At 42.8% G+C, this 13,321-nt stretch overlaps 1 protein-coding gene across 5 annotated transcripts in view; it reads left to right on the forward strand.

Moving 5' to 3' along the window:
* LOC114787103 (endonuclease V-like) overlaps positions 1-10,549 on the forward strand; it is a 15,833-nt gene extending 5,284 nt beyond the window's left edge. Inside the window, exons 5-11 of one of the 5 annotated variants that reach the window (XM_028974877.1) lie at positions 763-802; positions 903-1,015; positions 3,187-3,255; positions 3,389-3,517; positions 3,618-3,804; positions 8,429-8,510; positions 10,217-10,549. In XM_028974877.1, coding sequence (XP_028830710.1) covers positions 763-802; positions 903-1,015; positions 3,187-3,255; positions 3,389-3,517; positions 3,618-3,804; positions 8,429-8,505 — 615 coding nt within the window. In that variant the 3' untranslated portion in view covers positions 8,506-8,510; positions 10,217-10,549. Of the gene's footprint in view, positions 1-762; positions 803-902; positions 1,016-3,186; positions 3,256-3,388; positions 3,518-3,617; positions 3,805-8,428; positions 8,511-10,216 lie in introns of those variants that run through there. The other 4 variants (XM_028974878.1, XM_028974879.1, XM_028974880.1 and 1 more) reach the window with 4 other exon arrangements.
* The last annotated feature ends 2,772 nt before the right edge of the window (positions 10,550-13,321 follow it).

A 13,321-nucleotide genomic window follows, 5' to 3' on the forward strand; every position in this document is an offset into this window, starting at 1 on the left:
ATTTCGATTTGATTTAGTTTAGGAGTGAATGTGGATCTGACATTGATGGAGTCTGTAATGTCCCGGCTCACCAGGTGGCGCCAAATGATTGTCTTGTCTGCATTATTACCTTCCTTGTGTATCTAATTATTCATAATTTCTTCCTTATTTAAGCTCCCATGCTTCCTCACTGCCCTTGTTACCTCTATTTACTTGTTGCGGATTCCTTTTAGTTCAGACCTCGCCTGGGAGAACTTTATCTTCTGTTTTATGGCCCTCATGCCTTTTTCTGTTTAATTCTCCATTAAAGTCACACAGTAATGCTTCATGCCTGGCGTGACAGAGTTGTTCTGAGCTTGCAGGTTCGGGTGTGGTTCTGTCAGAGGATGCTAATAATTCAGGTGGTGACATTTCTTCCCTTCTAGATTTATTCTACAGTATTGTTGTTGGCATTATATTGGAGGATTTAGAATGTCATAAAAGTTTCTTTTGATTTAAAGGACAGCTGTTTCAGTACTTCTGAGTATATGGTGGACCCTTAAACTTGAATTTGACGCAATTTATACTTTACGCCCTTATCCAGAGTGACTTACAATCAGTAGTTACAGGGACCGTCTCCCCTAGAGACACTCAGGTTTAAGTGTCCTGCTCAGGGACTCAATGGTAGAATGTGGGGTTTGAACCTGGGACTTTGTGGTCTTCAGGTTCATAGCGGATTGTGTTACCTTAATACCACAATGTTTACTTCTGACCGAGTAAACTAGGTGTGTGATTCTCTCACAGGTGGTGTTTGTGGACGGAAATGGGCTTTTCCACTACAGAGGTGAGTCCGATCCACCCTGGCACACATTTCTCCTCCATTATTATTGTGAGGAATTGTTCATCATGGAATCAGTGTGAATTGTGCAGTCTCTCTCCGTCAGAGTTTGGCCTTGCCTGCCACCTGGGGGTGCTGTCTGGGCTTCCATGCATTGGTGTAGCTAAGAACCTGCTACAGGTGCAGGGCGTGGCCAAGGACAAAGAACATGCTTCTCAGGTGAGAGCCGGAATCACCCATCTTCTGAGATCGCATGACTTGTAGTCTTGTGATTTATGTGCTAGTAAGAAATTGCTGACTGATCCCAGACTTACATGAATGTAAATGAGTGCACATTTCGTTGTGTCACCATGTGCTGTGCTGCATTGTTTCACAATTACTTCACTTTCACTTGTCGAGGCAGTTAAATACTTAAATTCACAGCCCTTGAGATCAGGACTGGAAATAAGGCCTGGGTTTGAAATTTGGAGTAAAGTGATTGTCATTCATGAAACACGGTGTGCACAACACACGGTGAAACAAGTAAATGTGTCCTCTGCATTTAACCATCACCCTGAGGTAGCAGTGGGCGGCCATGACAGGCGCCCTGGAAGCAGTTTGTGGGGACTCAGTGGCACCATGGTGTTTTGGGATTCGGACCCGCAGCCTTCAGATTACGAGTCTGCTTACTTACCTTCTAGGCCACCTCTGCCCTGTGACAGGTGACTGTGACCTTTAAGTAGCGAATAAGCCCCTCAGATCAAATATGTGATGCTAATATGATTCTGAAAAGAAAGGAAATTAAACAGATGCAAGAAACCCTATACATCACCGCTTTTATGTTCCAAATACACTCCCTTCTTACCTCTGTCTTGATGATCGTCTTATGAGTGTCGGGAGATGTTGTGACAGCAGCCATAAAACCAGGCCTCTTCACGGGATCTGAAGCTCGCAAAGATTTTATGGCCCTTCCCTCCGAGGAGATCGCTGCCATGACAGGGTTATTGAGGTGTTCCTCAGTTCCCAGTCCCTCCATTCTAGTCGACTTGCCCCGAGATCCCTTGAGCTTTGAAGCAAATTGAAAAATGAGAGCTCCTTGTCTGGCTGTCGAGGAAGCATCCCTGGTGGGCTGTTGATTGTTTGAAGTTGCTTCCCAATACAGAAACATGACATGATCGCTACCCATCACCAACATATGCGCTTGGGCTCACAGAGACTGGGCTGAGGACCACAGCTCTGGACCATTGTCTACCTTCTGCATTTGTATCCAATAAGGTCAGGGCTTCTAATTTTGTTGCATTGCGTGTGAGTTCAAAATGTTCAAAAATACAACTTTACAATTTTTAAAACACAAAATTCTATTACCTTCTAATACGACACCTTAATGGTCTCGTATCATAAATTTGACTTTGTGAGATTATTTAACATTAATACAAGTTCCTCTAGCCTGTCTATGGTCCTGTAGTGGCTAGAAATGGCGATAGGTGTAAAGAGCGCATTGGCCATTCTGCTTCACCGTTCATGTTTTTTCTGGCCAGAGAATTTCCCTCCCCTCCCCTAAAACATTTTCTACCAATTGTCAGGGCTTCCAGACCTGCGAAGCATTGCAGTTGTTCGGTGATTGGGTGTAAAAATGAGCACAGGCATGTGGCATGTCAAAACAGTCCTCTGAATTTACATAAATGGTACCACCGCACCCAGTGCTGTCCAAGGACTGGGAGGCAGTGTGTGGGGACGGTATTTTGCTCAAGGGGGCCTTGGCGGTTTGGGATTTGAACCCGCAACCTTCTTGATCTAGATGAAGTGAATGCCACTTGTGATACACAGCAGCACAGCACACCGTGCACACAGTGAAATTCTGATTACGGGTCCTCTTCCTTACCTGATAGGACACCACTGCCCCTGAATCATCTTTAATGGTGTTTGTGAGAGCCATTAATCATTGCATACACACCAACAAGATACAGAAAACCATGTTCTTCATTCTTATGAATCCTGAGGACACTTGACCTTACACTACTGAACAAGCCCCATGCTCAGTGAGTAGCAGTCAGCGTCCTGTCCCCTTTATCGGGCCACACACTGAGATGGCTTTACCCAGATGGGGTTAGGGGTGGGGTGAGTGATAAAAATCCGTTCGGATTAGTGGATCAGGAGTTAAGTGCTCACGGCCGTGCTGCTGAATGAGTACCAGCAGCATACCATACTAGGCAGCGGACGTCATTGATCATTTTTCATATATTTACTTTCAGGTGAGGTCACATCATGTACCTCAACAATGAACAGAAAGGAAGCAACTTTGCATCATCGTGTAACTGAATTTTATTCCGAACAGATTATCCAGAAACACATCAATTTAACTCTGAACGGATTACATCACAATTTCCTCTTGCATCTCTCTACACTGGCAGATCCAAGCACTGCAGAAAGGTGGAGATACGTTCCCGCTGATAGCAGAATCCGGAAGGGTGTTGGGAAAGGTAAGCGTGGGATTTAAACTGTAGAAAACTGCAATGTCGTGTCAAACCACGGATCTACCATTTTACGCTGAATATTTGTTTCAGTTTGCTGGTATTTCATGAGTTTAATTCAGCAGAGCTGCTCTCTTCCCAGGCTTTGCGCAGCTCGGACTCTAGCTCTAAACCAGTGTACGTGTCGGTGGGCCACCGAATCAGCCTGGACACAGCCGTGCGGCTCACCCACGCCTGCTGCCGCCACCGCGTGCCTGAGCCCATCAGACAGGTGGGGTTTTTACGATTGTGAAATATTCTGAATATTACTACAGGGCGGAGCTTCTGCGCAGACTCACACTTCAAGTCATGGACATTTCTCCCCCATCAAGAAAAAGCAACGTGGAATTTTCGATGATGCAGGTTGTCATGGGTGCCACCAGGTGGCGCTGCTGATTTACAGATCACTGCCACTTTGGAACCTCCTGCCCTCCCCACAGCGTTTCCTCCACTGCTGCAGTCGCTCCAGCAGCTGCGCCCATGAGACACCAGAAGCCCCCTGGACGTCCAGAAGAAGAGGTGCGGAACTACGTCTGTGGAGACGTGTTAATCACATTTTTTTAATCTCCTGCCTGTGCAATGAAAACCTTTCTCTCTTTCCTAGTCTGTAAGTGGTTGTCAAGGTCAGTACCCCCCTTCCTCTAAAGGACGTTTTTGAGCCCCGCCCCCAGAGAGAAAACCTCTGGGTTTTTTTAATCTGTTTGAGAATTCTGGATTGTGCGATAAACTATTTAACTTGCAGTTGGGGGGGGAGTCTGTCACAAGTCCCCTCTGTTTCTGCTGCTCTTCCACATGGCTAGAATATTTATGCGGTTCATGCAATGGAATGGGTAGAGACAGCGAGAGCAGAGGTGGGGGGCTGTGAGAACAGATAACGAAAATAGCAAGAGAAGACAGGAGAGATGTGGGAGAGATTCTCATGCTGAAGGAAAAAGAGGCAGGAAGTATGTGAAAGAATACCAAAAAAAAAAAAATATTCAGACACCCGTGTATTGCTTTGACAGGGTGCAGCAGAAGCCCTCATTCCCACAATGAGCTTGGAAAAGCAGTGCTGAAGTCCATTTTGTGTGGAGTCATCATGATCTACGCTTGGGTTTCTTTTATATTCAGAATACGTTCTGATCAGCATTATCAAAAAAGCATTTTTTCCAACACTGTCAGAGTCATGCATAGGTGGCCCGCTGTCTTTCGTAAAGGTGGATGCGTGTTTTTAGCCAGTCTTATGTGTCTATAAACTCTCTGATATAATGGTGTTTTTTTTTTTTTTTTTGTTATGAAACATTCCAAAAATCAACAAAAAAATGATTGTGTTTACATTGTCTAAATGTTGCAGTGTTACAAAAAAATCTTTACTGTAGTCGGCATGCTGACTGGCCCCGCCCTGTCTTACAGTAACTCTGTGCATTTACATTTACCGCATTTATCAGACGCCCTTATCCAGAGTGACGTACAATCAGTAGTTACAGGGACAGTCCCCCTGGAGCAACTTAGGGTAAGTGTCTTGCTCAGGGACACAATGGTAGTAGGTGGGATTTGAACCTGGGTCTTCTGGCTCATAGACGAGTGTGTTACCCACTAGGCTACTACCATCCTCGGGGCGATGACCGTGAGTTACTATGCAATGATGTCTGACACAATGTCAAAAAACACGGCGCCGTGACCACGTTCACACGGCTTACAGCTATTCCCTTCATGGGTACATGGGGGTCCGAATGGGAGGCTGATTCCGGTTATTTAATGTGATTGTATCTACTGTGCAGAATCTGACCATGCGCGACATAAAAAAGAATGGAATTGATCATCTTTAGAACATCCAGACACCCATTCCTCGGAGTGCTATATCCATTTTAAAAATGTGTTTTTAAGGGATTAAGATTGCAGTTAACCCTTACAGAACCGTTTCGTTTGTTTTGGTGGCTTGGCACTCATTCAGGGGTTCCTAGAAGCTTTCTGAGAGGCCCTATGAAGGCTTGTGACTTGAGCAGCTGCCGCTTTTTCAGCTCCAGCTGCTGAAACCTCAGAGCGTATGTTTGCAGCGCCTATCCGCGGAGCAATGACACGCCCGTTTCACACCTCGTTCGCTGCTGAATTGATGGAAGAAAAGGAGACTATTCACTTTTCTGTGGCTTCCAAAGGCGCCTGCGGGGGAGAAACGGTCCCACTGCGCCGCCACCGTCTTTCAGAGGCCGGGTTGTACGTCTCGTTGTTTAACAGCACAGCTCTGTTTCTTCGTTGTCTGTCTGTCCCGGTGCGCTGCAGTTTGGCACCGCTGCGAGGTTGGTGGCACACCACCGTGCCTCTCCTTTGTAAGTAATCCCGAGCTAATAGCGCTGTAAAGTGGGGGAAAAAAAAGAAAAGTTCTGGCTTCTTTCCTCAGTGGCCACCTTTTTTTTTTTTTGTCGCAGGACTTCTCCATCTGCATCCCCTCCATCTGCATTATGGACACAAATTGGGGCACATTTAGCAGGAAAAATAATAAACACACATAGTGAGAACGCTTAACTGTGGGTAATAATGACAGCCTATAATCACTCCTTCGGTTCCATTTACCCAACCATCCCATTATGCTAAATACATACTGCAAATGCCTTAAATGCATAAAAAATGGTCTGTTTGAATGTGACAGACCAGCTTTCTGATTGGCTAAAATGATATCACCACTCTTACAGTATCATTTAAATTTACCTGCTGAAAAGGACAGCTGGGTAAAAATTTAATAATAGAATATTATTAATAGCCAAGCAAACACACGTATAACTATTATTAGTTCTAGTTGTTGGCACCCAGTAAATAATGAGACGTACATGTACAATTTATTACAAAATATTCAGATACTGATATAACATGTACACATTTACTGCAATTCTATTGTTCAAAATCACTTAAAAATATTGATATATAATGGACCTTTTTGTCTGCTGTGATCAGGCAGTTCGTATTAACGTGAACCAGAGCTGAGTATTTGCACTCCCGTCTCGGCTGTAGGGTCCCTGTACGTTGGGTGCAGAGTGGGTGACTGGCTGCAGCAGGGCTGTATCAGTAGCGCTATTGGTGCGGCGTGTTGAACTAGATTACTTCAGTAAAATGAAGTTAGGGAATAGTATATCGTTATTAATATTTTCTGATGACAGTATATCGAGCACAGCCCTACCTTATAATAACCATTTATGGCTTAATTCATTTTATACCATGGCTTCATCTGCAGTGATGAGGCAGCTAGCTCACTTTTTAGCTGTAGTTTGGAGAAGAACAAAGGTGAACAAAGAGAAGCAACTCGAAAATAGAGGAGCTGTTTGTGGAATCTCGCCCGAGGCCATGCAGAGCTGCTCCGAGGCCCGAACAAAACCCACAAAGCTGACTTCAGGTCCTGTGAAGGCCACCCGTGATATCGTCAAGCCTGGCCAGTAAAGCACAAGGCCCGAGGTTGGAGGTGGAGTGGGTGGCTGGGTACGCCCTCGCGCGTGCTGTTAACGCCGGGAGAGTTTCGTCCACCACGCCGAAACTCCCACTCATGCGAAGGCAGCGCCACACAAGCCCGCTTTAGTTGTCCAGGAGTTTGAACGCCTGCTGCGTGCCCCGCTGCCATGATGGCACAATAGACTGCTTGCTTGGATATGAATGCTGATTTTCTCCTCGCCTCCCCACAGCTGACTTCTTCATGTACCACAGGACATAATTTAAGTGCAACTTTGCGAAGTGGGTGGTGGGCAGTTTCTTTTACTCACACCTTGTCCTGAGGAACAGAATACCTATGGAGCTTTCACAAAAGATTTATACATTATAAAATAGAACTTAATGTAGGTGGGGCTGTCTACTCCAAATGTTTACCCCTCCCCTTCTCTGAAACACCTATTGATCATTATAGTGTGTAAGGACTCACTGGGCAAATTTGCACCTTTTGGGAAATATTTTGGATCATATTAAAAAGAAAACACTAGGTCGCATGGCGACATTGCCTCACAGTTTGCATGCTCTGCCCGTGTTTGCGTGAGTTCTCCGGTTTCCTCCCACCGTACAAGTGAAGTAGGCAGATTAACGACTCTGAATTGACCAGAGGTGTGAGTGTGTGAATGTAATTTCAGATTCATAGTTTTCACTTCATAAACTGGACTACAGTACATGTGATAGCAGGTTTGTCAAGTTAAGAGCGTTAACGACATTTAATAAATATGATTTACGTGATTCAAACGTGACTCATATCCACCCACATAGGTTGTTACGCTTCAGCCTGTATCTATTACAGCTGTCAAAGTTGTTAATTATTAAGTTCATTTTTATTTAAACATTCAATTTTTATGCCGCATCAACAATGGTAGTTGTATGTGTGATTGCAGATGGTCCAAAAGATCAATTGAAGACTTGAAAATCTGGTGATTTAGAAAAACAAATAAAATAAAATGTATGAAAATTTTAAACATTGTTCATATTTGACAGTCTGAATGCTTCAAACTGAGCTTTTACCGGTCAAAATGGATTTTAAGATGTTTCACCATTGAATGAAGGGATTTGAAGGGATTTACCTTTTTTAGCATTTTTTTTTTTGTTTATTTGTTTTTCCATTTTGGTCTTTGCTAATATGACTAGTTCATCTAGCCTCCGTCTGGACCAAGTTAACTCAATGGGTCTTTGATCCCTGCAGAACTGTATAATGAACCATTGTAGTACTGCAAGAGAGCACACGAAAATGTATTTTTTAATTTATTATTAATTTGTCATTTATTTTCATATGTTCCAGGGCTCAGTGCATGTGAAAAGGTATTCTTCATGAAGAGTGTTTGGCTTGTTCTAAAAATAATGGATAAATAGTTACATAGACACATCATCATCTGATTGCCCTTAATGACTTCTGCTATATCCCAGCTCTTTAAACAATCATGAATGACATGGATAATAAAGAAATCACACTTTTACTTTCTGAAAAGGGAACATCTAGAATTCTCTCACTGCTGAAGACATAACAGTTCGTAACTTACAGAATTTCCTGACATTAGTAGAAATGGCGATAATTTATGCTTGTGTTGTACTGTTCACCCTGGTGTCCACCATTCCAGGCCCATGCATTTGACAGCCCTGACAGTGAGGGGTGCCTGTGCCTGAGGGTGTGTTGTACCCCTGTAAACTAATATCTGTCTGTTCTCCACAGGCCGACATGCTCTCCAGAGAGTTCCTGCGCAAACACTTTCCCTCCACAAACTCCAGAAAGGAGGAGGACAAGCATGATGCTGGTAAGAGCAAATGAGAAAGTTCACACATTTTAATAACATGATCTCTTGCCATTTTCATCAAATGTGTGTTAAAACATAACCTTATATATATTTGAAATATTTAATCATATATATTTAAAACATGCAATGTTACATTAGAAGACTTATTAATATTCACATCATAATTGTTTATTAATTTATGCTAACATGTTTGCTGGAAAAGATGTAGTATTTCAACATTCTTGAAGATATTTTCCTTGCTATTATTACCATTTATTATTAGTATTATTATTGTGTGAGTGTGGTTTGGTTTCAAGGACATTTGGTTTAAAAGCATTTTTGAAATCAGACTTTTTGGTCGATGTAAGCCGTTGATTTAGGATGAGTGGAGCTCCACCACACCTCCAACAAAAGTACGAAAGATCCATCTCACAGGATTATCTCTGACTAAGAAATCCTAAATATGCAATTTAACATTATTAACTTTTATCACTGTCACCTCAGTTAAGTTTGTGACATTAGAAGAAATTCTACTGATTATCTGTACTGTGAGGTCAAGTCAAGTCAAGTCAACTTTATTGTCAATTCTGCCACATGTACAGGACATGCAGAGAATTGAAATTACGTTACTCTCTGACCCATAAAAGTAACATTAAATACAAAAACAGTAACAGTAACGAATACAGAGTATAAATACAATTTAAAAAGAAAGGCACAATATACAATTTTAAAAACACCATATACAAATAAGGGCACATGGTGGAGAGTGCAACATCAGGAGAGTGCAAAAACCAATAGTGCAACAGAGTTTTAAGTTTAAAGTGACGAAGTGAAAGTGAGGTAGATGGCAGACCAGAGCTGCACAGAGTGACTGGTGCATGGTCAGTTTGTGTGATTTAGAGTTCAGAAAGTTTGTGGAGCAGAAGAGGGGAGTGGGGGCAGAGCCGGGAGGGAGTTGAGTTTCCTGACCGCCTGATGGGTGAAGCTGTCCTTCAGTCTGCTGGTCCTGGCCTGGAGACTCCGCAGTCTCCTCCCTGATGGCAGCAGGCTGAAGAAGGTTTGCATTGGGTGGGTGGGATCAGCTGCTATGCCGAGGGCTTTCTTGGTGAGGCGTGTACTGTAGATGTCTTGGAGGGAGGGGAGAGGGACACCGATGATTCTCTCAGCTGCTCTGACTATGCGTTGTTTTTTTTTTTTTTTTTTTTTTTTTCCACCATCTGCTGAGGTGTGTTAGAAGGTGCAGAATCACCTACTGGCTGACCACAGTTTGCCTGTTACAACCAAAATGACCTCTTCTTCTACTTTCAAGACAACAACATGTTAGTACCAAAAAAAGCTGTCTTACAAAATTGAAAATGGTCTGAATTGAAACTGGTAGTGGCACAATATTCCAGGTCATCTTGTGGTATTTTGAAGATGTTAGCTTTGCCTTTTTTTTTTCTACAACTAGTTCATCTATCCTCCATCTGGACAAAGTCGACTCCTAGGCCTGCTTATTGAAAATGGGTCCTGACCTCTCAAATGATATGTAATATAGCAGAAATTAATAATATACCATTGTTGAGAGATCACAAAAAATGCACATTTATTTTAGAAATGCAACTAGAAATGATTATTCGTTTGATGAAAGAGAAAACACTTGCTTTGTGAAGTGAAGTCTTGTTTTTTTTTTTTTTTTCTCTTTTCCCACGCCACTTCCTTCTGCCTGGTCCCTGCATGATCGGCAGCATCCCGCTGCTCTCAGGTAATGAGCCTGCGTCCTGTCTGACGACCAGCAGCAGGAGGTTGTCCCTCGACGTCCAGATGAATGGGATTCCCGGAACAGCGGAGGGGACAGCAGTTGGAACAGCGGGAGTGGGGAGGAAAGTCAGGCGAGAGCGAATCGACGGCAGTCATGTGCAGCAAGGACACAGACAGAACTTACAGCTCGAGTTTGATAAGATTTATCTTATTAGTCCCACAATTGGGAAATTTACATTGTCTCAACAGAACCGTGCAAGAAAAGAGCAGCTAAAAAATAACTAGCATAGATAATATGCCGACTAATAATAATCACAAATAAATTGTCTTGTAAAAAAACAGTGGATGAGAGTATTATTTTTGCCCTGGTAAAGGTCTTATTGGTCCCCTAATACAGTGTCTGAAGTCTCTTTCCAGAATTACTGCCACTTTGATCACAATGAGATTCCCTCAGGATGTGCTGTTTCTGTAGCTTTAAATGCAAATAAGGAGAAGAGAAGCGGGATGAGGAGGAGAGCGGCCTATAGCAGTTGAGTGGGCATTCACGGGAAATGACTTCATCAACACCGTTCACCAACCACAATGTTTGGAGAAGACATGATGTCGTGTCAGCATTTTCCAGAAAAAAATTAACCCACTGTTTTTTCTCACGTGGTGAGAAAAAAAACATACATTTGTGCTCATTTTTACATACAATAACGGAGCAATTGCAATGCTTCACAAGTTTGGAAGCCATGACGGACGGTGGAGTTACTTCTTTTTTAGGGGAGGGCTGGGAAATTCTCTGGTCGGGCAAAGCATGAGAAACTGGAGGTAACCTTTCCCCTTATTACATCATAAGGGGACAAATTCCAGATCTGACCGTCTTAGCTGCAGGTCTCTGAACGGTGAAGCGAAATGGTCTAAGCACTCTTTATACCTATCACCATTTCTAGCCACTGCAGGACCATAGACAGACAGCAACTCGTATTGATGTTAAATAATGTGCCACTGCATTGTATTGGTAAAAAGTGTGAGAAAGGGGACAAAAACTGAAGTGTTTCTCTTTAATTGTTTCTTTCTTGTTTGTCTTGCATGTGGCACTAAATATGAACAAGATCCATATTTAGCACAATACTCTAAATATATATTTTTTTTTTTAAATGTGACAGACTATAAATTCTGGAAGTGTTAATTAGCCCCTCCCATTATGGCAGTGGCATGGCGACAGCATTAATGGACTCGCCAGGCATGATGGATGGAGTCATGCGCCTTGTAAAGCGTCTGGTCACTAACCCCCCGCAAATTGTCCCACCACTTGGCTTTTAGCTTAGCCGCTCACTTGCGTTGTTGGAAGACCTGTTTTAATTAAACTCACGCTGATATACACATTATTCCTGAACGGCCAAATGTCATGCAAATGTTAAGGAACGTGTTTTGAATACCATTCCGCTGGCTTTTTTGTTGATTGTCTTGGTTGGGAGTCGCTGGTCATTATCGGCCCCTCGGCAGGGGACGAGGTTTATGCAAAAATGACCTCAAGTTGCGGGAGGCAGACTCTCTGAGGGTTTCGTCAACTTTTCTCCACGGAGGCATTGGCATTTCAGACCTCACATTCCTTTGCTATACTGTGCAGAGGTCAGGTGAGGAGAAAGCCTCCTTTGGACAAATGTCATGCTATAATGCGCATGAACATCCCTCCTTACACTGACCTAACCATGGCATAACCAATCAGCTTCAAACTGGTAACCACGGTGACCTTCGACCACAAAGATGAAATCATTTCACAAGGAGATGAGATCACTGTGACCGTGATCTGCTGAGCTGTGGTAGAAGGTGCAAAATAAGGGTAGATGCAATTTTTTTTTTGAGAAAGTTGTCATTTAGATTATTTAGTCAAGATTGGTTTATTGTCAGTAAACCATGTATTGAAATGTTGTTTCACACAGACCCTCCATAGTGCAAATGTTAAAGAAAGAGAAATATAAATGTACATACACACTAAACTAAACTGTACTAACTAAAACTAAAATACTGTACAGGACTAGAAAAGAAAAATCTTTCTGTACACTGAACAAGGACAAATATCATCTAAGCTGCTGAAAAACTTTTTTTTTTCTTCATTAACAACACAGTTCTCTGAAATTATGATGCTGTCCTCCAGTGTAACTGCTGCCTCTATCAGTGGGTTGGAAGAAGGTCAAGCTGATCATTTCCTATCATTGTCATTTACTGTCATTGGCTTGCATTGAATCTTGGGTATTGAAGGCTCCTCCTTAGAAGAATGCAGGCATATCTACAGGCGTCAGTTGGGGTCTGGGAAGACCTCAACGGCGTTCCCGCCTTGAACAGGCGGTGTTAAAGGGGTTAAAGGTGTGAAATGATAGCGAAGACTAAAGCCCCCATTTTTCATGAATAATATAACATTTGCTGGCAGAATCGGCATAGTGGAGGATTGCTTTTGCTTCCCGCGCACTTCAGTGCTGAAAATTCTTATGGAATATGTGGCTCCTACTGGGGGAGGGCTGAGGACTGACAGCTCCTTCCCCTTTAAAAAAAATGTCCCACTGTCCTGTCACTTCCTTTCTACAAAACACACAAGCATCGATTCCTCTGGCTTTTTTCCCGCACATACATAATCGGTGACTTCTTGACATTTTATCTCTGAGCATATGATCCGTGAGTTAATGTATGTTCAATTTCAGTCAAAATGTGAGATTTGAAGAAGTCATTATAGATATATCATGCTCTATAACTCTATAACTGCAACCTTGGCCTTGTATTACCAATATTTGATGAGTTATTCATGAGTCCAAGTGAAGGTTCCTCCATTGAGAATGTGATGTCAGACTGACAAATCCTCAACAGTTTATCTTTGTACCAGATTAGAAGAGAATCCTTTTAAGGCCTAAAGGTTGACCTTGACCTTTGACGTCCAAATTCTGAACATGTGTAAGTTAATATTTTGACAGTGACTTTTAACCTATGATGAACAAATATTTAACCAGCAAAGGGTGAGGAGACAGCAGGTATTCTCACAGTCGTCTCCCAGAACCCTTGAGTCTGTCCCTCGAGATTTAATATGTCACTGTCAGCCGCTCATTTCTCAACGC

The sequence above is a fragment of the Denticeps clupeoides genome, chromosome 3 (assembly GCF_900700375.1).
Source record: "Denticeps clupeoides chromosome 3, fDenClu1.1, whole genome shotgun sequence".
NCBI classification, from domain to species: domain Eukaryota; kingdom Metazoa; phylum Chordata; class Actinopteri; order Clupeiformes; family Denticipitidae; genus Denticeps; species Denticeps clupeoides.